Source organism: Suillus paluster (genome assembly GCF_016628075.1).
Source record: "Suillus paluster strain FC165 chromosome Unknown EDB91scaffold_225, whole genome shotgun sequence".
Taxonomy (NCBI): Eukaryota; Fungi; Basidiomycota; class Agaricomycetes; order Boletales; family Suillaceae; genus Suillus; species Suillus paluster.
The window spans coordinates 18,113-40,912 of NW_024537785.1; the positions used below are offsets into that span (position 1 = coordinate 18,113).

The 22,800-nt window shown below is 49.3% G+C and overlaps 9 protein-coding genes across 9 annotated transcripts; 7 read left to right on the forward strand and 2 right to left on the reverse strand.

Annotated features, from left to right (window-relative positions):
• The first annotated feature begins 370 nt into the window (after positions 1-370).
• EDB91DRAFT_324551 (P-loop containing nucleoside triphosphate hydrolase protein) lies at positions 371-1,499 on the forward strand. Its single transcript, XM_041326859.1, has one exon. It carries the CDS (start codon positions 533-535, stop codon positions 1,307-1,309), a length of 777 nt encoding a protein of 258 aa, XP_041169020.1. The 5' UTR covers positions 371-532; the 3' UTR covers positions 1,310-1,499.
• On the forward strand, positions 1,472-2,108 carry EDB91DRAFT_324325 (uncharacterized protein). Its single transcript, XM_041326857.1, has 2 exons — positions 1,472-1,489; positions 1,546-2,108. The coding sequence occupies exon 2, from the start codon at positions 1,689-1,691 to the stop codon at positions 2,013-2,015; it is 327 nt and encodes a 108-aa protein (XP_041169021.1). The 5' UTR covers positions 1,472-1,489; positions 1,546-1,688; the 3' UTR covers positions 2,016-2,108.
• An 892-nt stretch (positions 2,109-3,000) lies between these two features.
• EDB91DRAFT_1256873 (P-loop containing nucleoside triphosphate hydrolase protein) lies at positions 3,001-4,634 on the reverse strand (the record flags this gene model as incomplete). The annotated part of the gene is made up of 4 exons (XM_041324241.1): positions 3,001-3,760; positions 3,799-4,243; positions 4,293-4,548; positions 4,596-4,634. 4 exons carry the CDS (start codon positions 4,632-4,634, stop codon positions 3,001-3,003), a joined length of 1,500 nt encoding a protein of 499 aa, XP_041169022.1.
• Positions 4,635-5,331: 697 nt separating this feature from the next.
• On the forward strand, positions 5,332-7,461 carry EDB91DRAFT_324294 (P-loop containing nucleoside triphosphate hydrolase protein). The gene is made up of 4 exons (XM_041326856.1): positions 5,332-5,664; positions 5,716-5,971; positions 6,019-6,445; positions 6,505-7,461. The coding sequence occupies exons 1-4, from the start codon at positions 5,584-5,586 to the stop codon at positions 7,310-7,312; spliced, it is 1,572 nt and encodes a 523-aa protein (XP_041169023.1). The 5' UTR covers positions 5,332-5,583; the 3' UTR covers positions 7,313-7,461.
• A 1,974-nt stretch (positions 7,462-9,435) lies between these two features.
• On the forward strand, positions 9,436-10,962 carry EDB91DRAFT_1088738 (uncharacterized protein; the record flags this gene model as incomplete). Its single annotated transcript, XM_041316505.1, has 3 exons — positions 9,436-9,711; positions 9,765-10,007; positions 10,054-10,962. 3 exons carry the CDS (start codon positions 9,436-9,438, stop codon positions 10,960-10,962), a joined length of 1,428 nt encoding a protein of 475 aa, XP_041169024.1.
• Positions 10,963-12,393: 1,431 nt separating this feature from the next.
• EDB91DRAFT_324365 (uncharacterized protein) lies at positions 12,394-13,485 on the forward strand. The gene is made up of 6 exons (XM_041326858.1): positions 12,394-12,522; positions 12,592-12,703; positions 12,752-12,808; positions 12,870-13,052; positions 13,114-13,232; positions 13,283-13,485. Exons 1-6 carry the CDS (start codon positions 12,500-12,502, stop codon positions 13,296-13,298), a joined length of 510 nt encoding a protein of 169 aa, XP_041169025.1. The 5' UTR covers positions 12,394-12,499; the 3' UTR covers positions 13,299-13,485.
• Positions 13,486-13,671: 186 nt separating this feature from the next.
• On the forward strand, positions 13,672-14,484 carry EDB91DRAFT_1064745 (P-loop containing nucleoside triphosphate hydrolase protein; the record flags this gene model as incomplete). Its single annotated transcript, XM_041314738.1, has 1 exon — positions 13,672-14,484. The coding sequence occupies one exon, from the start codon at positions 13,672-13,674 to the stop codon at positions 14,482-14,484; it is 813 nt and encodes a 270-aa protein (XP_041169026.1).
• Positions 14,485-17,007: 2,523 nt separating this feature from the next.
• EDB91DRAFT_324639 (kinase-like domain-containing protein) lies at positions 17,008-19,164 on the forward strand. The gene is made up of 8 exons (XM_041326861.1): positions 17,008-17,103; positions 17,149-17,260; positions 17,310-17,366; positions 17,432-17,614; positions 17,676-17,706; positions 17,757-17,794; positions 17,845-18,060; positions 18,111-19,164. Exons 1-8 carry the CDS (start codon positions 17,081-17,083, stop codon positions 18,807-18,809), a joined length of 1,359 nt encoding a protein of 452 aa, XP_041169027.1. The 5' UTR covers positions 17,008-17,080; the 3' UTR covers positions 18,810-19,164.
• A 501-nt stretch (positions 19,165-19,665) lies between these two features.
• On the reverse strand, positions 19,666-21,855 carry EDB91DRAFT_1280513 (general amidase; the record flags this gene model as incomplete). The annotated part of the gene is made up of 9 exons (XM_041324723.1): positions 19,666-19,877; positions 19,934-20,074; positions 20,126-20,440; positions 20,504-20,531; positions 20,580-20,953; positions 21,011-21,153; positions 21,212-21,324; positions 21,381-21,540; positions 21,592-21,855. 9 exons carry the CDS (start codon positions 21,853-21,855, stop codon positions 19,757-19,759), a joined length of 1,659 nt encoding a protein of 552 aa, XP_041169028.1. The 3' UTR covers positions 19,666-19,756.
• Positions 21,856-22,800: the final 945 nt, after the last annotated feature.

Here is a 22,800-nt window from a genome sequence, read left to right on the forward strand (position 1 = left end):
GCGGACTCTTCCCGAGCAGGAGGCGGTCGCAATGTTAGCATGTGCTGTTGGTGACCTATCCACAGTTGACGACGCGGAAAATGCTGACTACGTCTGGGTGCTAATAGCAAGCAACACGATTGCTGGGTATGCAATACTTTGCGTGGGCAATATGACTCTCAGGAGGCCAGTATCGAAATATCCCAGCCAATTGTTTGCATCAGAGTGAAGTCCTTTGGGGTCTTAGACCCTATGTCGGACATGACCCCATGACGCAGCACAATGTTGGTCGTGTGTTGCACCTGCAAAAGTTGGGTTCTGAGCTCAACGAAGAGGATAATCCACGTTGGGACTCATGTTCGTTTCGCAGGTCGCGACCCTCGTGAGGGGAGTCTGCAGCGGCATAAATATCAGAAACCGTGGACTCCTCACTCTCATCAAAGGCCACCCACCTGGTCAGAAGTAACATCTTGTTGAAGTCGTGAGCTCATTTTTGTTCCTCTGCTAGCTTGAAACCGAGTACTGAGAGTCCGCTGTGCTAGATCCATCGCCGATGGCTATTAAAAATATTGTCCTTTTTGGAGAGAGTGGCGTCGGGAAAAGCTCCATCATCAACCTCCTCGCAGGGAAGAAGGTCGCTAAGACCTCTCTAGACGACAAACATTGTACATTGCGTTATGAAGCATATGATGTTACCATCAATGATGTGCCATATCGTATCTATGATACTGCCGGGGTCGACGGCGACTGCAGGGACCCTAGCGGATTTATTGACGCTGTCACCGATGCTCACGAGTTAATGAAGGAGCTCAATAGGAAAGGAGGGCCTCATCTTCTGCTGTACTGCATGAAGGCGGGCAGGATACAACCATCGTTTGCCACCAACTACAGGTTATTCTATGAATTTCTCTTCAAGGAGAAGATACCAGTCGCGCTCGTCGTCACTCACCTGGAGAGGGAGGATCCCATGGATGATTGGTACACGCGAAACAAGGGATCGTTCGACCGCATCGTCGACCGCGATGCGGTCAAGTATGTTGATTATGTTTGTATCACTGCGGCTGACAATCTCCGGGACCCGAGATACAGGAGGAAGTACGATACCTCCAGAGGAGAGGTGGGCGACTTGATCAGACGCCATATAGATGAGGTGATGAGCTGGAATATTGGAGAGGAAAGGTGGTTTGGCAAGTTCATCAAAAAGTTGAAAGACCTCTTAACGGGACGTCCAAGCAAATCAGACTTTTGGGTTCTCACGAAGCGCTGCGGAATGGAGAAGAGCCTAGCACATGCCGTGATTCAAAGACTTAATAGATCTACTAGTAGATGACCTAATCTCCCTATACTAAACAGACCCCAGACCCAAGAAGATAGTCCTTCTTTACTATGTAGTATACTATGGTCGGCTTCCTACTAGGCATGCACCTAGCACTGGCCCCAAGCCAACGGTGGAGCAAGTTGAAGCGGTGACCGTTGAATGTTCAAACGTTCAAGGCCTGGCACTAGCTATGTATTTGCACTCGACATCGTCTTCAAAGGTACAGGTGTTACCATCCGGATCATTAGTCTTGTCATAACCTCCGGTCTCCTGGTCGGTTCCTTAATCGTCGCACCGTGCATCACAACGGGCCAGAGCAACACAAGCGATTCTAACTTTGTTCACGACTCATCATGTGCAGCTGGGTACTCCTTCTCTCGTGTGCCTTGATATGGTAGGGAGCTGGCGCTCTCCAATCACATTAGCTCTACTTCCATATCCCTCTGTCGATCCTCGTCAACACAAAGACCTCTTTGCTGGGCCTACCGAGGTAATCGATGTGCTGGACGCAAACAATCTGTTGTCGAAAACAGTGAAGTCGAATTCAGTGCACGACCCTCTTTTCCCTTCCACAACCCCCACAGAAAATGGCTCCTTCTCTCACGGCAATCAACCCCCCGCGGTCCACTTCAAAGTCCCCCGCGGAGGGCGCATAGCGCTCGTCGGCGAATCTGGTGCAAGCGAAGGCACAACCATCCGTCTCCTTTACTGGTTCTAGGACCCACAATCCAGCAAAGGTCGTATCTTAATCGACGAGCAAGACATCTGAACAGTGACGCTCGAGAGTCAAGCCTCCGTCGCGCAATCAGTGTAGTCCCCAAGACCCCATGCTCTTCAACGCAAGCATCGGCTACAATATCGCTTACGACCAACCCTCTATCAACCCACCCCCAGAAAACACCATCACCACCTGCGCCCAAGCTGCCCAGATGCATGAGCGAATCCCGAGGGGTACGAGATAGAAGTTGGAGAGAGGGGAGTAAGGTTGAGTGGGGTGAGAAGCAGAGGGTTGCGATTGCGGGGATGATGGTGAAGAATTCGAGGGTTATGCTTTTGGATCAGGTTATCAGTGCGCTGGATAGTGCTGCAGATCGGAGTTTTTTGGAAGGTGCGCCTGGCAGGTTTGTTGGTTGTTTGAGTCGGTTGAGTATGATTAAGGTGACTATCTGCGAGTCTCTTTGGGTTGTGTTTTTGGTGAACACAGTGCTGATTGGTATCGCAAAGGATCATGACAGTCGGATTGAGGAACGGGGCTTGCATAATACTCAACAGCCTCTTCCCAAAGGCAAGATATGACAACGATGCGCCCATCGCAGTCATCCCCGAATCCGAAACGCGGGGCATGGCAGTAGTGGAAGACCGTACAGCCGTCGACTCTCTCCCTTGGAACTCAAAGGAGACTCACCCGTAGCATTCCCCGTCTCTGACGATGCTCCTATTTAGCTTCGGATCTCGCAGCGCTAATTTTCTGCGATTGGATTGCTCTTTTTCGATATGTGTGATGCTGTATTGATATCACTTGGTCGAATGTCTGCTTGGCAGTCAACATAGTGCTGGTAGTACTGTTTCTCACAAAGCGTTGGATTTCAAGTTAGTACATAGCGAGATACATCATGTGCAACGTATGTACTATCAATAAGCAATCGACAAGGATCAAATCCATAAGCGATTCTGAGAATGAGGGGAAGTGAAAAAATCTGCTTCTAGCGCTTAATCATATCAGCCAACCCTTTTGCGACCTCCGAGGATAACCCGCAACGCTGCGTGAGATTAGGGACAAGATCCCTCCTTCTCATACGCGAAGTACCTGAAAGCAACTCTTTCAGCTTACGCATCAACGACACGAACAGGTTGTCCCCTCCTTGCCATACCCGCCCCTGAACGTCGACAGTAAACTTCCTAACGATGTTACGGATCGTGACGCGCGATTCTTCATAAAGCTGCTGGTGTCTGCCATCCAATCCATTAGCGGCGGTGACGCACGCATGACCAGCGACGTAGATTTTATATCGTTCGAAGTTGTGGTGCTCTCTGTCCCACCAGTCCTCCATCCTCTGCTCTCTTTCAAGGTTCGTGATCGCAAGAACTGTGGGAACCTTCTCCTCGCAGAGGAATTCATGAAAGAGTCGGTAATTGCTCTGGAGTGTAGCAGAGATTCTGCCGGCGCGCATACAGAACAGAAGCAGATCAATTCCGCCTTCTGCATCCAACGCCTTGATGAGCCTATAGACACTTTGGACACACTCGAGGTATTGTTCCTTTCCAAGCTGCGGTTCCTCGAGTCCCATGGTATCGAAGACCTTATAAACCTGGCCACCGAAGTTGATGGTATAGCCTTGCCACTGTAACGTACATCGTTGCATGCTAAGAGATGTGTGGGCTACCTCCTCTCCCGCCATGAGGTTGACGAGTGAGCTTTTGCCTGCTCCCGTCTCCCCAAAGAGTACGATATTTTTAATCGTCCTAATTATCAGTGTTTAGCAAAATACTTCGTAAAGCACATCTGACGGCTAAGTACGTGCCTTGCGGGAGGAATTCGTACGCGACACTTCTCGATAAGGTCGCAGACAGCATTGTATGACTGTTTGCGGCGCTGCTTGAGCCGAATTGCGTCATCACCGTTGATAGTCATCGCAGTAATGCATGCGTGGCCAGCAAAGGTCATCCCGAGTTTCGAAATGGATTTCTCGTTATCCCTCCACCACACTTCCATTTCTGGTTCTCGGTCTTCCAGACCTGTAATGACAAGGACGATAGGAACTCTCCCCTTCAATTTGGAGTGCAACAACTTGTAGTCGCGGTGGAGTGCCTTGCGCCCTTTCGTGCCCTGTACGCAGTACATGAGGAGATGAATGCCATCTGTCTTCATAAGCCCCTCAAGGAGGTTCTCCAAATCTTTCCGAGCTTTCTTGTCGGGGACCACTCCGTATGAGCCCTCACCAAGACCTGCAATATAGTTCAGTAATACCCACCAAGAATGGTGAACTACACTGACCAGCCGTGTCGAAAAGCTTTACTTCCAAGTCCTTGTTCTGAATCTTGATGACATAGTTCTGGGTGCCAGTTGTACATCCCCTGGCGTCGGGGGAAGTCTGCGCTAGGTTCGTCCCAGCAATCAAGTTGACTAAGGAACTTTTGCCAGCGCCAGCTTCTCCACAAATGACAATATTACATGTGTCTGTGCGATGTGAAGCATCTTCGCCTCTACCATAACAGTCGGTGGCTGCCGCACTCTGGTCTGAGGTGCAGTACTGACTTCAAGTTAACTTTATGCTGAGGAAGAGCCAGACATACATACAGATTCGATGGGTGATGCCCTCTCATCAGTCGGCAACATTGCAAAGATCGAACACAACGAGAAGCGCGCCTTGACCTACGTTTGCAATGTTTTTGAGTATCGCCAGTTTCGCCTTGAATCATTCTGACCGTCCAGGCGCCAGATTCAAATATCGATCCTGCAGCATGGATTCAGCGTGTGCGCATGCAGAAAAGGCATTGCAATCAATTTGCAATGCAATGGGTGACGTACTATTTTTGTTCTTGAGCACAGTTGCTATGAATTAGGATTTGGGGCCCTGATTACAAGCCTGGTTGGAAAACACATACATGGATTGACTCATCACAGGAAGCAGGCTCCTTCCCACCGCTGCTTCGAGTGTGGAGGGGCGGAGCATGTAGACTTACATATTAGCAACTTCAAGTTGAAAATAGTTGTGTATTATTATGTAAGTAGAGCTTTTTATGTAAACCGCTGTATGATGCATCTGATTCTGAGAGCGTGAGGGATACCTGGAATACCCATCAGTGGAAAGGAACCTGCACGGTCTGCACAGGAAGACCAGGAAGGCCGATACATCATAACCTCACTCAGACAGGCCAACGTGCGTTTCCACCTTCATGTGCCAGCGTGTACATGCACAGCCAGGCGTTAAATTTAAAGCTTTAAAGATCAGTCCCGTATGTTCCAGAATTCATGCCAGAAAGGCATTACCATGTGTGGCGTTACGCGTTCGTTCGTTCGAATTCTTGATGGAACAACGACCAGGGTTTGGGACCCCGATTCCGACCTCCAAGCCTGAATGGAAATTATATTAGCATGGAGTACTAGCATGGAGAGCCGCATGATTGACACTGAGTCTCCCCTATCAACTACTGCCCCAAACCCTAATTCATAATACTATCCCACCAATTGCAGTGCTTTTCTGGCATGCATAATCCATGCCGTGGGATCGATCTTTGAATCTGGCACCTGGACGCGTCACTGGTGACACTCAAAAACACTGCAAATGCAAGTCAAGATGCGCTTTTCGTTGGTTTCAATCTTTGCAATGTCGTTGACTGATGAGAGGGCATCACCCACTGAATCCGTATGTGGTGTCTAGCACTTCCTCAGCATAAAGTTAACTTGAACTTGTCAGTACCACATTGCCTTCAATCAGAGTGCAGGCAGCGCTGACCATCATTGTCTCGAAGATGCTTCACGTTGCATAGATACATGCAATATTGTCGTTTTTGGAGAAATAGGCGCTGGTAAAAGTTCCTTGGTCAACTTGATTGCTGGGACGAAACTGGCGCAGACCTCCTCTGATGCTGGCGGATGTACAACTGACATCCGCGACCATGTCATCAAGATTCAGAACAGGAATTTGGAGGTAAAACTATTCGACACGGTCGGTCAGTGTAATTCGCCACTCTTGGTGGGCGTTACTGATATGCTGCAGGTCTTGGTGAGGGCTCACACGGAGTGGTCCCCGATAAGAAAGCTCGTAACTATTTGGAGGACCTCCTAAGGAGGCTTATGAAGACAGATGGCATTCATCTCCTCATGTATTGTGTGCAGGGTGGCACAATAGAGCGCAAGGCGTTCCACCGAAATTACCAGTTATTGCCCTCCAACGTGAAGGGGAAAGTTCCTATTATCATTGTCGTTACTGGTCTGGAGGACCGAGAACCAGAAATGGAAGAGTGGTGGAGGGATAACGAGAAATCCATCTCAGACCTTGGGATGATCTTTGATGGCCACGCATGCATTACCGCGATAACCATCGATAACGATGACGCAGATCGGCTCAAGCGCCGCTGCGAACAGTCATATGATGCCATCTTCGACCTTATCGAGAAGTGTCGCGCACGAATTCCTCCCGCAAGGCACGTACTTAGCTGTCAGATGCACCTTGCGCCGTAATTCGCTAAACATTGATAATTAGGAAGACTAAAAACATCGTACTCTTTGGGGAGGCGGGAGCAGGCAAAAGCTCAATCGTCAACCTCATGGCGGGACGGGAGGTAGCACCCATATCTCCTGGCATGCAACGATGCACGCTGCACTGGCAAGACTATTCCATCGACTTTGATGGGGAGTCTTATCAAGTGTTCGATACCATTGGACTTGAGGAATCGGGACTTGAAATGAATGAATACCTCGATGCAGTCCGAAATGCATATAGGCTCATCAAGGCGTTGAATGAAGGAGGAGGCGTTCATCTGCTTCTGTTCTGCATTCGCGCCGGCAGACTGACTGCTGCGCTTCAGCACAATTACCAATTCTTTCACGAATTCCTCTGTGAGAAGAAGGTCCCCACTGTTCTTGCGATCACGAATCTTGAAAGAGAGAAGAACATGGAGGACTGGTGGGAGCGAGAACATCAAATCTTCGAACGATGCCAGATCCACGTCACTGGTCATGCGTGCATCACCGCCGCTAATGGATTGGATGGCAGACACCAGCAGCTTTACGAAGAATCGCGCGTCACGATCCGCGATCTTGTCAAGAAGAACATTGCTAACGGGCAGAACCAACCATGGACAGGAGGGGACACTCTGTTCGTGTCGTTGGTGCGCAAGCTGAAGAAGCTGATTGTAAAGAAATCGCGTATGAGAAGGATGAACCTGGCCGGTCACCTCAGGAAGCATTGCGGTATGTCTCGAGAAGCCGCAAAAGAGTTGGCTAACATGGTCCAGCAAGACGTGATAAAAGCAGACGTAGCAAAAGCAGACGTGACAAAGGTAGAATAAAAGTAAATACATGACTTGCGCCTGCTGCTTCTAGATTGTCCTCGGCGGATACATTGCATTTATGACTAGACGTTTCTTATTCCCGATTCCTTGTCGCTGTAGAAGGAAGTCCACGAATAAATAATTTTAGCCTGGACGACAACTGAACGACAATGATTCCATTGTGGAGGTGGAGAAACGCACCCATCATTGCAACGGACATCAACCATTACATTCGTTCATGCTCATATCCCAAGATTATCCTTCCTGGCTCCCATTGAAACGACCCTTCCTTAGGATATCAATAGGTTCCCCCAAGCTACCTTGAAATTGACCGTGAACTACGGCAGATGTGCAACAAGTGTTCCGCATTCACTGTGAGGGATAGGTCCAGGAAAAACACGAATCTGATTGGACAATCCGCAGGCATAAGACGAATATAGGAATGGACCGGAAGCAAAGCGGACTCACCTGGTATGCCAAACTCCCCTTGCGCAGCTCCATCTCTCGCTCTCGCAGTTGCAATATTCTCTTGCGAGTATCACGTTAGCTCATCAGACCTCGACAAGTACTGGAAGATATATTGTGCTCTCCTTCTGGTGCAGGATGAGAGTATCCGGAGCACGGTGATTGGAAATTAACAGCAATGTAGGCTCTGAAGCAGAGAATGCATTAGTGCCAGAAGATGTGTTGACGGTTGAAGGACGCCGTCTCTATCTTGAATATGTTCACCATGTTAATATGAGTGAATCGGGTGAAGTGGATCGAACCGGCCGATATAGGAGGAAACGATGTATGGCTGCATAGCCTGCTAATGGACGATTAATTATAGCGCCGCCTCATGGAATCCATGCCTTCGAGACATATAAAAACATGACCGCCTCGTCAACTTGCCACACAGCAAAAAACCAGCAGACAACCTGGTGAGCACTAGTCGACTGTTCGCCCCAATAATTGATGACGAGCTGCGTCAGAGCCAGGTTAATCATCATATCGAGCTATGGCTTCTGAATCTTCGCCGAAACCAACCCCAGCGCAATCAAAAAGACCAACTTTGAAGCATAAATTTGAAGGTCATACGAACAACATCCGTAGTTTCGTCTTCTTGCATGACTGCGTCCACATCGTGAGTGGTTCGATGGACGGCACGATGCGCAAGTGGGACTGCGACACGGGACTTCTTGCTGGAGAGCCCTGGGAAGGCAAGGGCGGAAGCATAACCGCACTGGGGTTGTCACCGGACGGCAAGACGATTGCGTGTGGGAGGGAGGATGGAAGTGTTCAGCGGTGGGACACAGATGGAAAGATGATGGAAGGCGTTTGGACGGGTCACAGCAAGGAGGTGTGGTCACTTTCATGGTCTCCCAGCAACGACCATATTGCCAGCGGATCCTATGATGGATCCATTCTTATTCGAAAAGCAGAAAACGGACAAGTCGAGGCGGGCCCGATCGAGACAAAGCAAAAGTGGGTTGTTGTTGCATATTCACCTTCGGGTGATAGATTCGCATCAGGCGGGGACAACAAAACAATTTGCATCTGGGATAGCAAGACAGGCAAGCTCGTCGTCGGCCCCATCGAAGACCTGGTGTACGAAGTGACTTCATTGGTGTGGTCGTCAGACAGCACGAAAATCTATTCCGCCTCCGACAAATTCGCATGTGTTTTCGATAATACAGGCAGGCTACTCCATCGCTATGAGCACAACGACGTCTTGCATTCTGTCGCACTTTCAGCTAAAAACAATGTCCTGGTGTGCGTGGGCGATCATGGGATTGTACAGTTATGGAATACCGAGTCCCGTCAGCCACTCGACGGCCAGCCATTTCCGAGTCGCCAGGATTGCGGATGGCTCAACTGTGTGTCGTTCTCTCGAGATGGAAGATACCTCGCATATGGCGGAGATGACAGAAAACTCACTGTGTGGATGGCCGGAGACATGGCTCCTCAGCTTGCAGCAGAGTCATTGTCTTGCCTCGAGGTCTGTCCTCTCACGCTTCACTTTTGTTTTGTTTTGCTGACAGGACCGTTCCAGGTTGACGCTACAAAGTCATCGGTGGTTGATGGCATCATTGAGGAGGGGCACGATCATGATTTCAGGGTAAATCATGTTTTGTCGTGCAGAGGGCAGTGATACTAATGATATGTCCTCGAAGTCTTCCCAGCGATCTCTTCCTTTGGCATTATCTTGTCTCCTTCAGCCCCACCTGTTTCGCCGCTTCTTGGGGTTGAAGGCTCTCATCCCCTCTCGACAACACCGACCAGGACATGAGTCCATTTCACAAGAGCGGCACAATCAAGGTTCATCTACGCGTCGTGATCACTCAGGGTCGCCTATTCGGCCCGCAATCACCGCACCCGACCAATCAACGCCAGAGGGGAAGGATCGAGCAGGAGGAGTAGAGGAAATAGGTGATGATGTACGTCGTTTCTCTGCTCTCGCACATGTGACCTCAATAGGATGGTCTGTCAGTGTTTCGCCAATGCTCAGCTCGGCATTAGCAAACTAGAAAAGGGCAAAGGCAAGCAACGAGAAGGATCTCTTCCCGACGCTCAGAACCCACTGCCCAATGATTCCGCCTCCCCCGAGCTCAACAGCAAAGAGAATGACGACCTCTCTCTCGGGAAGGATCCCACTTCCGCAAAAATGGCTCCAGCGGAGAATTGCGACACATTGCCTAAGGTGGTAGGGGTAACCGCTGCACGCAGGTTCCAGGTACGGTTCAGTCAATCTTGTACACAAATCTGTGCTCGCTAAACAGAAGACAAAGTCATCGGCAACAACGAGTGACGCTCTTCCCGCTGCAACACACGCAAGCAGCTCGTCACAGGCGAGTCTATCGTCGCAAGCGGTACAGTTCAGTACGTCATCGTATGTGATGTCCGGGAAGGCAGAATCGTCATTTCAAGATGCTCGATCCTCTGCAACAAAAAACGTTGTCATTTTTGGTCAGAGTGGCGTCGGGAAAAGCTCCATCATCAACCTCCTAGCAGGGAAGAAGGTCGCTAAAACCTCCGCAGACCGCAAGCGCTGCACATTGGAATATGAAGGATACGACGTTACCATCGAGAACGAGCCGTATCGCATCTATGATACTGCCGGGGTCGACAGCGACCTCATGGACCCTAGCGGATTTCTTGACGCTGTCACCAATGCTCACAAGTTGATGAGGGAGCTGAAGGAAAAAGGAGGACCCCATCTGCTGCTGTACTGCATGAAGGCGGGCAGGATACAAGGAGCGTTTGCCACCAACTACAGGTTATTCTATGAATTTCTCTTCGAGAAGAAGGTACCAGTCGCACTTGTCATTACTCACCTGGAGAGGGAGGATCCCATGGATCAATGGTACACGCGAAACAAGACATTGCTTGATCACCATGCAGTCAAGTGGATCGATCAAGCTTGTATCACTGCGGACGCAAATCTGGACGCAAAATATGTGCAGAAGTACACCGCGTCCAGAGAAGAAGTGGGCGACTTGATCAAACGCAATGTCGACAAGGTGGAGAACTGGAACGAGGGGGATGGGTTGCTTGCGAGGGTCATTGGAAAGTCGAAAGACCTCTCAACGGGGCGTCCAAGCAAGTCAGACGTTCTCGGCGTCCTCACGAAGCGCTGCGGGATGGAAGAGAGTCTAGCAAAAGCCGTGATTCAAAGACTTAGCAGCTGACATAACTTTTGCCTAGTCTCCCTAGACTCCAGACCGTAGACGAATATTAATGAGGATAGCCGTTCCTTCTTTACTAGGCAGTCAGGCTATATGTATAGCTATACTATGGGACACAGAAGAGTACCGACCTGCGCGTAATAAGTGATGAACTACGAAATCGCTGGTGTTGCTCTGGCCCCTCGTGACGCGCAACGCGACGATTAAACCAGGAGACTGGAGGTTATAATAAGCGTTTGTATGAGATTTAGAAGTTTAAGGGAAACCATTGGAGTGTGGTGAGCGTTTGCATTTGCAATGTGATCATTATAAGGAATTCACACTCACGAAGAGTCTCCTCTCCAAAGTCTCATACTTTCTAATCGCCTCGGTATACTTCTGCGCCTCGTACTCCTCCCCACTGAAATACTTGAATGTCTCGTAATCGAGCAAACAGTCCGTGTGGATATCACGAGTGATCTGCGCGCATTCAATCAAGATCAACGAAAATTGACAAGCACGATGCGGGGCAGGGAGCACTCACAATGTCCTGTTCGTTCATCTGTCTCCATATCCACGTCCGATACCTCGTCAGCACCACACTCGTCCAGATATACGTAACCACCACAACCCCAAATATGACACTCAACGCCAGCTCAAACCCAACCACAAACACGACGAGGGCACCGATCCGCAAGTGCAGGTGGCACCGTGAACTCAATAAATTCACTGACGCGGCTCGAGCGAGCGAGAATGCGGAGCAACTCGCCGGTCCCGCGTTCGGTTTGCAAGGATGTGGTTGAAGGAGAGCATGGACATGCTTCGGTCGGAGTATTGCGTGAGTGGGACCCAGAGGGCGTCACAGATAGCTGCGATGAAGGGAAGGTGTATGTAGGATATGAGGTAAGGCCATGGGCTAGAACCGAATGCAGGGGAGGGAACGGTGCCAGAGGTATCAAAGGTACTGATGAGTGACAGAGGGAGAGAAAGCAAAGCATTGACAACGCGTCCGAAAACGAGGAGCACAAAAATCAACTAGGAAGTGAAGGTAAGGAGTTGCATTGTACGTGCAGCAATGAATGGCAACTTCAGGTACCGGGACGGCCAATTAGATGGGCGGTGAGGTGGGATATGCGGGTGAAGAGTTCGCACCAGGAGGGGTCACAGCAACTTCACGCGGGGTTATCTGGAGAAGAGTTAGATCGCGTCGGCCATTTCATTGAGCAGGAAGATATACGACGCCGGGGAAGAGTGCGATTGAGGCAGAAATGCTCGGAAGATGCGTGCGAGGGGTGGGTTCGGGATGCATGGCTGGAGAGGTGTTGAACAAGTCGTTGCAGTTGTATCATCTGAATCAATGTAATTATGTGATTACATATCCATGATCATCCATCCATGCCTCAAGGCGATACCATCTTCGCTTCTCGGATACTCATGGTTTGCAGCATGGCTTGCAGACCGTCTTATAAACTCCACTGAGCACCTAGCATCAACCTCTATTTCGTTTCCTAAGGCCTGAAACCTACCTCCTGCAAAGTATCCCACCCCTCCCATCTAACCCATGGCAGAACCCGCACCTGAAGAGTGAGTCTTCTCTCATACATGTACAATAATCAAACCTTGACCCTTCATCCTTTGTAACGATAATCCTAGTGATTTTACATCTCAAATTTCTGGGACATTGGACCTCGGAGATTCATGTGATGCTGGTGCCTTTGGCGTGGTTTATCGGCGTACCATCCAGTCCAGCAAAGGCACAATGGAGGTTTGTCTGACCAACTTGCTCAAGCTCGTCCCATCTAATATCCTTCAGGTCGCAGTGAAGGTGTTCAAGATCAATCCTGGAAGAGAAACGGAGAGAATAAACAAAGTCAGTCTTCTGTCTGGAGTGCGCTGATCAAACCGGATCTGACTCATCATGGTCTATCTAGGGAATATCTCGAGAACTCAAGGTGTGGCTTCGACTGAAACACCCGACTATCGTCCCGCTACTTGGCACCGCAAACGTCGACTCTCCATTTCCGGCTCTCGTTTCACAATGGATGATATCTGGGACATTATATGTCTACCTCAAGGAAACTACAACCCTTACCGCTTCCGCTAAAGTTCAATTGGCGAGTCCCTTGCTCATACCAATGGCATGCGACAAGTATTCATTTATATTCATGCAACTAGGCCAATGGTGTCGCTGAAGGCCTGAAATATCGTTCGTTGATTCCCATCATGTCGTTATTTTTGTTCTTGATGCCTATGCAGTTCACTCGCAGAATGTCGTTCATGGAGACCTTCATCCTGTATGTCCGGTTGACTCTCTGTGGATGTTGCACTCATTCATATGCTTCAGGCAAATGTGCTCATAGATGGTTCGGGGAGTCCACGTCTCACAGATTTTGGTCTTGCGGCGGTCCCAGGGGACGCAGACTTGCAATTGTCCACGATGACTGTGACTAGCCATTTGGATTCTCGATGGCGTGCGCCTGAAGTAATTGGAATCGAGTGCGACCCTGAACGACCAACTTTCGAGAGCGACATCTATTCATTTGGTGGTGTTATGTATTTTGTGCGATTTTTTTCGTTTTCTTGTGTACCTCTCTTAACTCTTTCACCACTCAGATCATCTCGGGGGATGTACCATGGAAAGAGAAGAAGCATTCGCATCAAATTTCGATCGAGCTATCGAAAAGAGTCAAACATACGCGTCCCGACAACATCCTTGACAAGCATTGGAACTTCATGCAACAATGCTGGTCTTGGAACCCGCAGGATCGCCCAGGAGCAGTGCAAGCCGTTGGATGCGTTGCAAGGAAAAATATCTTAATCTTTGGGGAGACGGGGGTAGGCAAAAGCTCACTCGTCAACCTCATGGCGGGAGAGGCAGTAGCACCCACATCCCCTGACGTGGGCCGCTGTACGATGCACTCGCAAGATTATACTGTCGAATTTGGTGGCGAGTCTTATAAGGTGTTCGATACTGTTGGACTCGAGGAACCGCAGCTGGGAATAAAACAGTACCTCTACTCTGTCGAGAATGCCTCCAAGCTCATCCAGAATTTGGATAGACGCGGTGGCATTGATTTGCTTCTGTTCTGTGTTCGCGCAGGCAGACTCACTACTACGGTGAAGAGAAATTACAGACTCTTTCACGAATTCCTCTGCGAGAAGAAGGTTCCCATTGTTGTTGTGATCACGAACCTCGAACGTGAGGAATCGATGGAGGACTGGTGGAAGAGGAACCATGATATTTTCGATCGAGGCAATATTCATGTTGCTGGTCACGCGTGCGTCACTGCCGCTGATAAACAGACACTCAAACACCCACATCTTTATGACGAATCGCGCGTCATAATCCGCAACCTTGTCAAAGAACATGCTGCTGACGGTCAGAAGCAAGTATGGATAGGAGGGGACAGTCGGTTCCGGAGCTTCTTTGGTCGGAATCCGCTTGAGAGCAGGAAGGATCTTATCCCTCGCCTCATGAAGCGTTGCGGAATGTCTCGAGAACTCGCAACATCCTTGGCTGATATGATCAAGAAAGACGAGGTATGACTGCACGACTCTCCTCTTCGACGAATTATGTTCAAATTTGCTTTGTTGTAGTAGGTCCGTGTAATTTATTGGGTGAAATGAGGACCCATTTCCGTGAAAATCATAGGAGGAAGGCGGACCACAGGCAGGAAAACTGCACCTTACTTTACCTTCCCTTGATCGAGTCTAGACGAATTTCACGCAGCACTAAGAATGCTCAAATTATTCGCGCAATCGGGGGCACAAATCAAACAGTAGTACCAACCTTAGTCTATGACCACCACTTCGAGCGGGCAATGTAATGGTCTTCAGGTCACGCATGCGAGCACAATCATCCCTTGACAACCATGATGTGCTGTTCCTCATAATTGAAGGGCAGGACTAGCGTCAACAGTAGCCCCAGGAGGTGCAAGCCCATGACTGGGGCAGATTGGGACTGAGATGGTTGAATTTGCTGTGATATATAGTGCGAAGGTGACGAGCGGGAAGTCTATGTGCGAAGGTCATGTTGCAATTGCCAGTGTGAAAACGATCGAAGATCCATACAAGCCAACGATATCAGAGCAACGATATGAGAACCATGGTTGACTGCCGAAGTCTAGGCATTCAACCGAGTAGTATCAATTAAAAGATCCAAGTCGCAAAGACAACAGATGTTTGAAAAATGTATGTCAGAGAAATGATGGTGTGAGTCGTCGTAGGGGTCGTCAAAAGTAAATGATCATTACAAAGAACGCATGGAAAGGAGAGAGAGGGAATCAACGGGAAGAAAGAACTCACCTAGGCATCTAGATAAAGCTCGGTTCCATGGAAAGAGAGAGTTCGTTGAGGTGGCAGGCAAAGGAAAAGAAGCAGGGCGCTGAACGAGTGCCCTATCCCGTATTTGGTGAGACGCATACTGAGACTGACGTGTTGGTGCAGATGAAATTAGGATGAGTCAATATAGACACGTAGACACGTAAGTTGGTTCGATAAGGTGAGGTGAGGTGGAGAAACGCACCCATTATTACAACGGACATCAACAATTGTGTTCATTCCATGCTTCTATCTCAGAGTTATTCGTTCCTTCCTGGCTCGCACTGAAGAAACGACCCTTCCGTAGGATATCGATAGGTTCCCCTAAGCTACCGTCGAATTGGCTTGTGAACTACGACAGGCGTGTAACGAGTGTCCACGGTCATCGCGAGGGATGGGTCACAAACCTGATTGGACAATGCATGCAGGAAATAAGGGAAGGTCATGTGTACTCGCAGTCACTTCTGATTGAAAGCGCAGGCATAAAATCAATATATAGCAATGGACCGGAAGCAAAATGAACTTACCTGGCATGAGATTCCCCTTGCGCAGCCCTGTCTCTCTCGCACCTGCAATCCTCTCTCGTGAGTATCACGTTAGCTCATCTAGACCTCTGCTAATACTGCGAGGTATGTTATATTTTGCTTGGTGCAGGATACCGGGGACTCGAAGCACGATGATTGAAAACGAACATCGATGTGGGCTCTGAAGCAGAGAATGAATTGGTGCCAGAATTATGTTAAGAGTTGAAGGACGCAGCCTCTGCCCCGAGCCCACGCGCCGGAGCATAGCTCGCCATGCCAATATGACGTGACCCGGGCGAATGATACTTATGAAGAGGACAGTGGTCACATCACAATTTACGAAACATCGAACCAGCCGAAATGGAGGAAGGCTGCATAGCCTGCCAATGGACAATTAGCGCCCCCCTCATGGAATCCATACATATAAAAACTCGCCCGCATTGTTGGCTTGCCACACAGCAAAAGACCAGCGGATAACCTGGTGAGCACTGGTCAACTGTTTTCCCCCCATGATTGATCACGAACCGTGTCAGAGCCAGGTTGATCATCGCCTTACCTTATCGAGCCATGGCTTCTGGATCTTCGACGAAACCAACCCCCGAGAAAGCTTCAACCCCAGCGCAATCAAAAAGACCAACACCGAAGCACAAATTTGAAGGCCATGGGAATGACATTCGCAATTTCGTCTTCTTGCACGACTGCTTCCACATCGTGAGTGGTTCGCTAGACGGCAAAATGCGTAAATGGGACTGCGACAGAGAACTTCTTGCTGGAGAGCTCTGGTAAGGCGAGGGCGGAAGCATAACTACACTGGGGTTATCACCGGACGGCAAGATGGTTGCGTGCGGGAGGGAGATGGAGATGTTCAGTGCTGGGACACAGATGGAAAGATCTTTGGACGGGTCACAGCACGATGACTTGACGAATTACAACTTCGGATAACGGGAAGGTTAAAATTCTATCGACCTCCAATTTGAGTGTTCTTTCAAGGCCTCATGCACTGCAAAAGTAACGAGTCATGAAGGACACGTAAGAGGGTCTATAGCATGGATCGGTACATATTATATTATGAAATTGCCAGCAGCGACCATTAATTACGGATCCATGCATATGCCTCGAGGTGATCATGATACCATCTTCGCTTCTCGGACAACGGTCTGCAGCATGGCTTTACAGGTCGTCTTATAAACTCTAGTCAGCGCCTAGCTATGTAGTAGCGCCATCAACTTGAAAAGACCACATCACAAACTCCACTTCCTGAAACCCGCCTCCCGCAAAGTAGTCCTGCCTCCCTACCCATGACGGAACTCGCGCCTGAAGAGTGAGTCTTCTCCCATCAATAATCAAAGCCTCTTGACCCCCGCAGTGACTTTACGTCTCAAATTTCCGGGACGTTAGATCTCGGATATCCATATACATCTGGAGCCTTTGGCGTGGTTTATCGGCGAACCATCGAGTCTAGTGAAGGCACAGTAGAGGTTTGTCTGGTCAACGTGCCCGAGTTCGTCCACCCAATTTATCCTTCAGGTCGCAGTGAAAGTCTTCAAGATCGATCCTGGAAGAGAAATGGAGAAAATTGAAAAGGTCAATCTTCTAATTAACTGGAGGGTGATGATCGAGTCGCCCTTCGCTTAACATGATCTATGTAGGGAATACGTCGAGAAATCAAGGTGTGGCTTAGACTGAAACACCCGACTATCGTTCCGCTACTTGGCACCGCAAGGGTCGATTCTCCGTTTCCGGCTCTCGTTTCCAAATGGATGCCATCTGGGACACTGGATGTCTACCTCAAGGAAGCTGCAACCCTTACCGCTTCCTCTAAAGTTGAATTGGTGAGTCCCTTGCTCACACCGATCACATTCAACAAGCATTCATTGATGTTTATGCAACTAGGCCAACGGTGTTGCTGAAGGCCTCGACTACCGTTGGTCCATTCCAATCCAGTCCTTATTCCTGTTTTTGATGCATATCCAGTTCACTCGGAGAAAGTCGTTCATGGAGACCTTCATCCCGTATGTATGGTCGTCTCTTTTTGGATGTCGTACTCATTCATAAGCCTCAGGCTAATATCCTCATCGATGACTCAGGAAATCCACGTCTCACAGATTTTGGTCTCGCAACAGTCGCAGGGGACGCAGACTTGCAGTTGTCCACGATGACCGCTACCCGCAATTTGGATTCTCGATGGCGTGCGCCTGAAGTGATCGGAATTGAGCGTGACCCTGAAAGGCCTACTTTCAAGAGTGATGTCTATTCATTTGGTAGTGTGATGTTCTTTGTGCGACCTATCTGTTTCCTGCAGCTCTACTCTAACCTTTCTCCTCTCAGATCTTCTCGGGGGATGTACCATGGAAAGAGAAGAAGCATTCGCATCAAATTTCGATTGAGCTATCAAAAGGAGCCATACATGCACGTCCCGACAACATCCCTGACGATCACTGGAGCTTGATTCAAAAATGCTGGTCTCGGGACCCGGGGGGTCGCCCAAGGGCAGTGGAAGTTATTAGACGCACGAACATCGTGATCTTCGGAGAGACAGGGGCGGGCAAAAAGCTCCGTCTAAACCTCATGGCCGGCCGAGACATTGCGCACATATCGCCCGACTCTCACCGCTGCACTCTGCATTGGTCGGAGTACACGATAACCTTCGAAAGTGGGGCTCGATACCAGGTGTTTGACACGGCCAGCCTCGAGGGGCCCCGTCTACAAACCAGGGAGCACTTCTTCGCAATCACAAACACATATGGCCTCATCAACACCTTGAAAGAGCGTGGAGGTATCAACCTCTTGCTCTTCTGTATACGCGGAGGCAGAGTCACGGCAACCATGCAGAGCAACTACAGGTTGTTCTTCGAATTTTTCTGCGAAGAAAAGGTCCCGCTTGCGCTCGTCGTCACAAACCTCGAAAGAGAGACGAACCTGGAAGACTGGTACACGCGGAATATGGGCCACTTGGAGAAGCATGGCATCCGGTCCGTAGGACACGCATGCATTACTGCGGGCGAATCTTCTCGACGAGAGGCATAAACACAAGTATGAGGAATCGCGAGAAACACTCCGTAGTGTTGTTCAGGCTCATTGCCACGCATCAATGGAAGGGTGGACCGAAGGCCAAGGATGGCTTGCTTCGCCCGGTAGCAAGCTCGTGGAGTTCGTCGCTTGGACGTCCCAAGAAGACAGATATCATTGGGATCCTCACAAAACGATGTGGAATGACCAAGAAAGTCGCTCAGCAGGTGGCGCAGCAGATCAATAGAGGCGAAAATCAATCCTAGTATAATCTTTCCACTGCTGCTATCATGTTCATAGACTCTTCCCTCACACGTACATACGTTACCACCTAGGCTACAACAACCACCTGAGCTGACGAAGTTAGCGCGTTCATTGAATCGTTCAACGATGGGGAGCCTTGACAATGTTGTGAATGAAGAATGGTATAATGTCTTCCAAGTGGACACAACCAGCTACTTCGATCCGAAGTCACTGGTAACGACTCACGAGAGTCGTACCACGCATCCCGCCGAGGACAGTAGCATCATGTCAACCAACCTCCGCAATAATCACCTTGTTTGCTTCTCATCGTGCACCACTCATGTGCTGTACAACACGGCTGAGCTAATTGAGGGCACTTCTCAAGATGACTACCGGTTGACTTGCTTTTACAGCGAGCTGATGGATTATTCTTCCACCCGCTTCCCGGGAGCCATTCTATACGCCTTGTACTGTATTGGAGATACCTAGAGGAGGTGATGAGCTTGATTAAGCCGCATGGTACATGGAAAACACTGGCAGAATTGCCGATCAGGTAGGTTTCTAGCTGGTCTGTCTGTCTCAGTTATATAAATCAAGACTTCTAGCCATACCCAATATGATTTATCTCACGATTGATTTGTGGAGATCGCGAATGTACATGTATCGAGGGTGATGTTAAGTGTGAGGTGTCGTTCGTTGCATGTTCTAGGTATACCTTGAATTTATTTGGCGGATGCCAGCGCCGCATCAACAATTTCGGTCATTTTTATAACCGCCTCTTCCTCCAGAGTCCGACCGACAGTTGCAAGCAGACGGGTGTGTTTTTGAATCTCTCCGGGTCGTCTGAATCAATCATCGGCCCATTAAATAATCACTGAATGCTGGTAGACTACTCACACATTTCGTAAACGCCCTTATCAAAGTCGTCATAAAAAGCGTGACGAGGCTTCTTCGCATCGAGAATGGGGTCGACAGTGGTTACTGGGAAAGTCGCAGCGGGATAGTCGAGCGCGTTCCAAACAGCGGTGTAGTTAGTGTACCTGAGCATTGTGTCTCATTGATAATTCCAAATTCCGAATATGTAAAGACACTGACCTATTTTTCCCATGGGGTTTGCCGTGTACGACGAGGCTGGACAGATGATCGCGTCGACAGGCCGTCCTGTACCAGTCTCCGACGCAGTTTCTTCCCAGTGGTCAAGATATTCTTTCCGAAGATCTTTGCGCAGTTTCTGCACTTGCCAGAGCTGGTATGCGGTGATACCCATCTTCGGCGGACGGAAGGGTGCTGCCGCAGCATCTGAGTTGTCCAGGTCCATTGTTGCAATTATTGGTTCGCCTGTAACAGAGGTCGTGATCATGCAATCCTCGGCAGAACCAGCGTTCCGGATGTTCCGCTGCACGGAGCTGCTAGGTCAATAGGCACCATAGTTAGAGTCATAATTCCTTGCCGTGGTATCTGTAAGCAACTTGTGCTTGATGGGCTTCCAGTCAACAACTACCACTAAATGAGCATAATTCGACAGAGTGACTTAGACGGTCAAACCTTTGTAGCCCGCCTTCTCGAGAGCCGCTTTGGTGACTTCTAGAGACCTCCTGATAGGCGGGTGAGGCACGACAACGCCATCATCCCACATGATCGCAAAACATAAATCCTTGCCAGATCCATGGTCTGCGAGATTGTACTCGTCTTCGTCCCATTTCTTCCGAACCGCAAGAGGGTCTTTGAGCCATGGTTTAGCGTTGACAACAGCTTTCATGAAGGCTTTGACGCCGCCGATGCTGTTCGCCATAGGACCGAATACGGAGAGAACCGAATCTTGACCCTCAAGTGAGTTGAGGGCGCCACAGTACGGTACACGCCCGTACGACGGTCTCAGGCTGTACAAGCCGCAGAATGCAGATGGAATACGAATAGAACTGTTGAGAGGGCGTCAGAAGGTTACTACCAGTGGTACTTCCAAATCCATTCCATACCCCCCGAGATCAGAACCCACCCCCAAAGGGCTTCCCTTGAGGGCAACTAACGCGCCCTCTCCTCCAGATGACCCACCCGGGGTCAGAGAGCGGTTGTATGGGTTAGTCGTCCGGCCGAAGATATTATTGAAGGTTTCTGGCCACTGACGATACTTTTAGCCTCCTGAGTAGCAACTTGAATCGTATCGAGTGTTCGCTCACCATGACTGTCTGCGGAAGGTTTGTGCGGACGAATGGCACAGCTCCACATTCGATCAGAATGTCGACCAGCACCGCGTTTTTCTCTGCGTACCGCCCAATCCACGAGATATAACCTAGGACCAGCGATTCATAATGCGTCGGGCCCGGGTTATCATTGATCATTGCTTACCCATAGTGGTTTCTATTCCCTTGATACATAGTTGGTCCTTGAGAGAGATTGGCAGCCCATGGAGGGGACCAACAACCTTCCCTGTCTGTTTAAAGTGATCATCGAGTTCAGCCGCTCGGGCTAATGCACGATCAACAAAAATTTCCGTCAAGCAATTGACCTCATTGGCCGGTTAATGCAACATCGTGAATGTTAACGCAGATTAACTCACGAGCTGGTGGGCAACAATGGCCCTCTTGTAGAACGCGGTGGTCACGTCTACAGCTGTCCATTCGCCACACGAAAGTTTGTCCAACAAAGCATCCACCGAAGTATTAGTAATCTCGATTTCTCGTGCATTTAGAAGGCCGCACGCATCCGGGAATCCGGTCACGTCTAGAGTAGAGTCTGGAGGCGGAGACACAAGCCAGTCTTGTGGAATGGACTTCAGCTGCCTCTGCTGCTTCTCTGCGACAAGTGCAGTCCAATGTGTCATGTCGTGGCTCGTTGAAGATGGAATTGGACGAGGGCGAAAAGGTATTGAGGCCTAACACTTTTCACAAGAGATAAGACGGATAGAAGGCTCTCCGTAACTGATATTAATAATGAGATAAGAGTCTCAAAATATTATAGGAAGCCACTCCATGAGATACCCTTCCTTCGTGAAGCTAAGGATATGGCGGTTCAGGGCGAGAGGCCGGTTCAGTGTTCACTGGCAAAGAATCATCCTCAGAAGCTATTTCCGTATCCCATGCAGATCGTGACTACTTACCGTTGTACAGGCGAGCTAGCTAGCCTAAGCTAATGACTTCATCTTGACTGGCGGCGAATTTCACTGTGCCCCTTATGATGATAGCAGAGATCGTCACACCAAAGATGGAGCCTCAGGATGCATATAACATGAAAATGATCAAGCTGCAAACGGCATGGTGCTTGACAAGTTAACATCACTCAGTAGCCTCCAAGGCTCTGAAAGCAAAACACGCGCAGCCTTGGACAGATTGCTCGGAAGCTGCGGCTCAAGTCATGGGCATGTAGCCAGTCATAGCTTCAAGAGAAAATTGCAATTTAGCCAACGATAGCGCGAGCTGTGCTCGACTTGCAATCACGTTATGCTACCTCGACAAGTGGAAGGGTCGAATATCCGAAATATTAAGACTCCTCGGGATAATTGACTGCAAGTTCAAAATGTCAGTTCGTACACACAAAACTAACTGTAACACTCACAAACAGAGCAAATGATTAAAGTAAAAAATTTCAACATAGAGAAGTCATCTGCACAGCTAGGAATGTCGCTGGCGATATTGTCATAAACAAAGGCACTTAGGGCATATATTAACATGCAACCCAGTAGTCGAGCGCATGTGAGCACGGGCGGTCCGAGTATGCGAGCCTAGACATCGGTTATACGCACCATGAAACACGGAGTTGGAGTTAGGGA

Coding starts and splice junctions, on each gene's coding strand:
- EDB91DRAFT_324551 (XM_041326859.1), top strand. CDS start 533: ATGGCTATTAAAAATATTGTCCTTTTTGGAGAGAGTGGCGTCGGGAAA.
- EDB91DRAFT_324325 (XM_041326857.1), top strand. CDS start 1,689: ATGGTAGGGAGCTGGCGCTCTCCAATCACATTAGCTCTACTTCCATAT.
- EDB91DRAFT_324294 (XM_041326856.1), top strand. CDS start 5,584: ATGCAAGTCAAGATGCGCTTTTCGTTGGTTTCAATCTTTGCAATGTCG. Junction 5,665..5,715: donor GGGCATCACCCACTGAATCC/GTATGTGGTGTC, acceptor TGAACTTGTCAG/TACCACATTGCCTTCAATCA. Junction 5,972..6,018: donor AAAACTATTCGACACGGTCG/GTCAGTGTAATT, acceptor GATATGCTGCAG/GTCTTGGTGAGGGCTCACAC.
- EDB91DRAFT_324365 (XM_041326858.1), top strand. CDS start 12,500: ATGGCAGAACCCGCACCTGAAGA. Junction 12,523..12,591: donor GCAGAACCCGCACCTGAAGA/GTGAGTCTTCTC, acceptor CGATAATCCTAG/TGATTTTACATCTCAAATTT. Junction 12,704..12,751: donor CCAGCAAAGGCACAATGGAG/GTTTGTCTGACC, acceptor AATATCCTTCAG/GTCGCAGTGAAGGTGTTCAA.
- EDB91DRAFT_324639 (XM_041326861.1), top strand. CDS start 17,081: ATGACGGAACTCGCGCCTGAAGA. Junction 17,104..17,148: donor ACGGAACTCGCGCCTGAAGA/GTGAGTCTTCTC, acceptor TGACCCCCGCAG/TGACTTTACGTCTCAAATTT. Junction 17,707..17,756: donor TGCTGAAGGCCTCGACTACC/GTTGGTCCATTC, acceptor ATGCATATCCAG/TTCACTCGGAGAAAGTCGTT.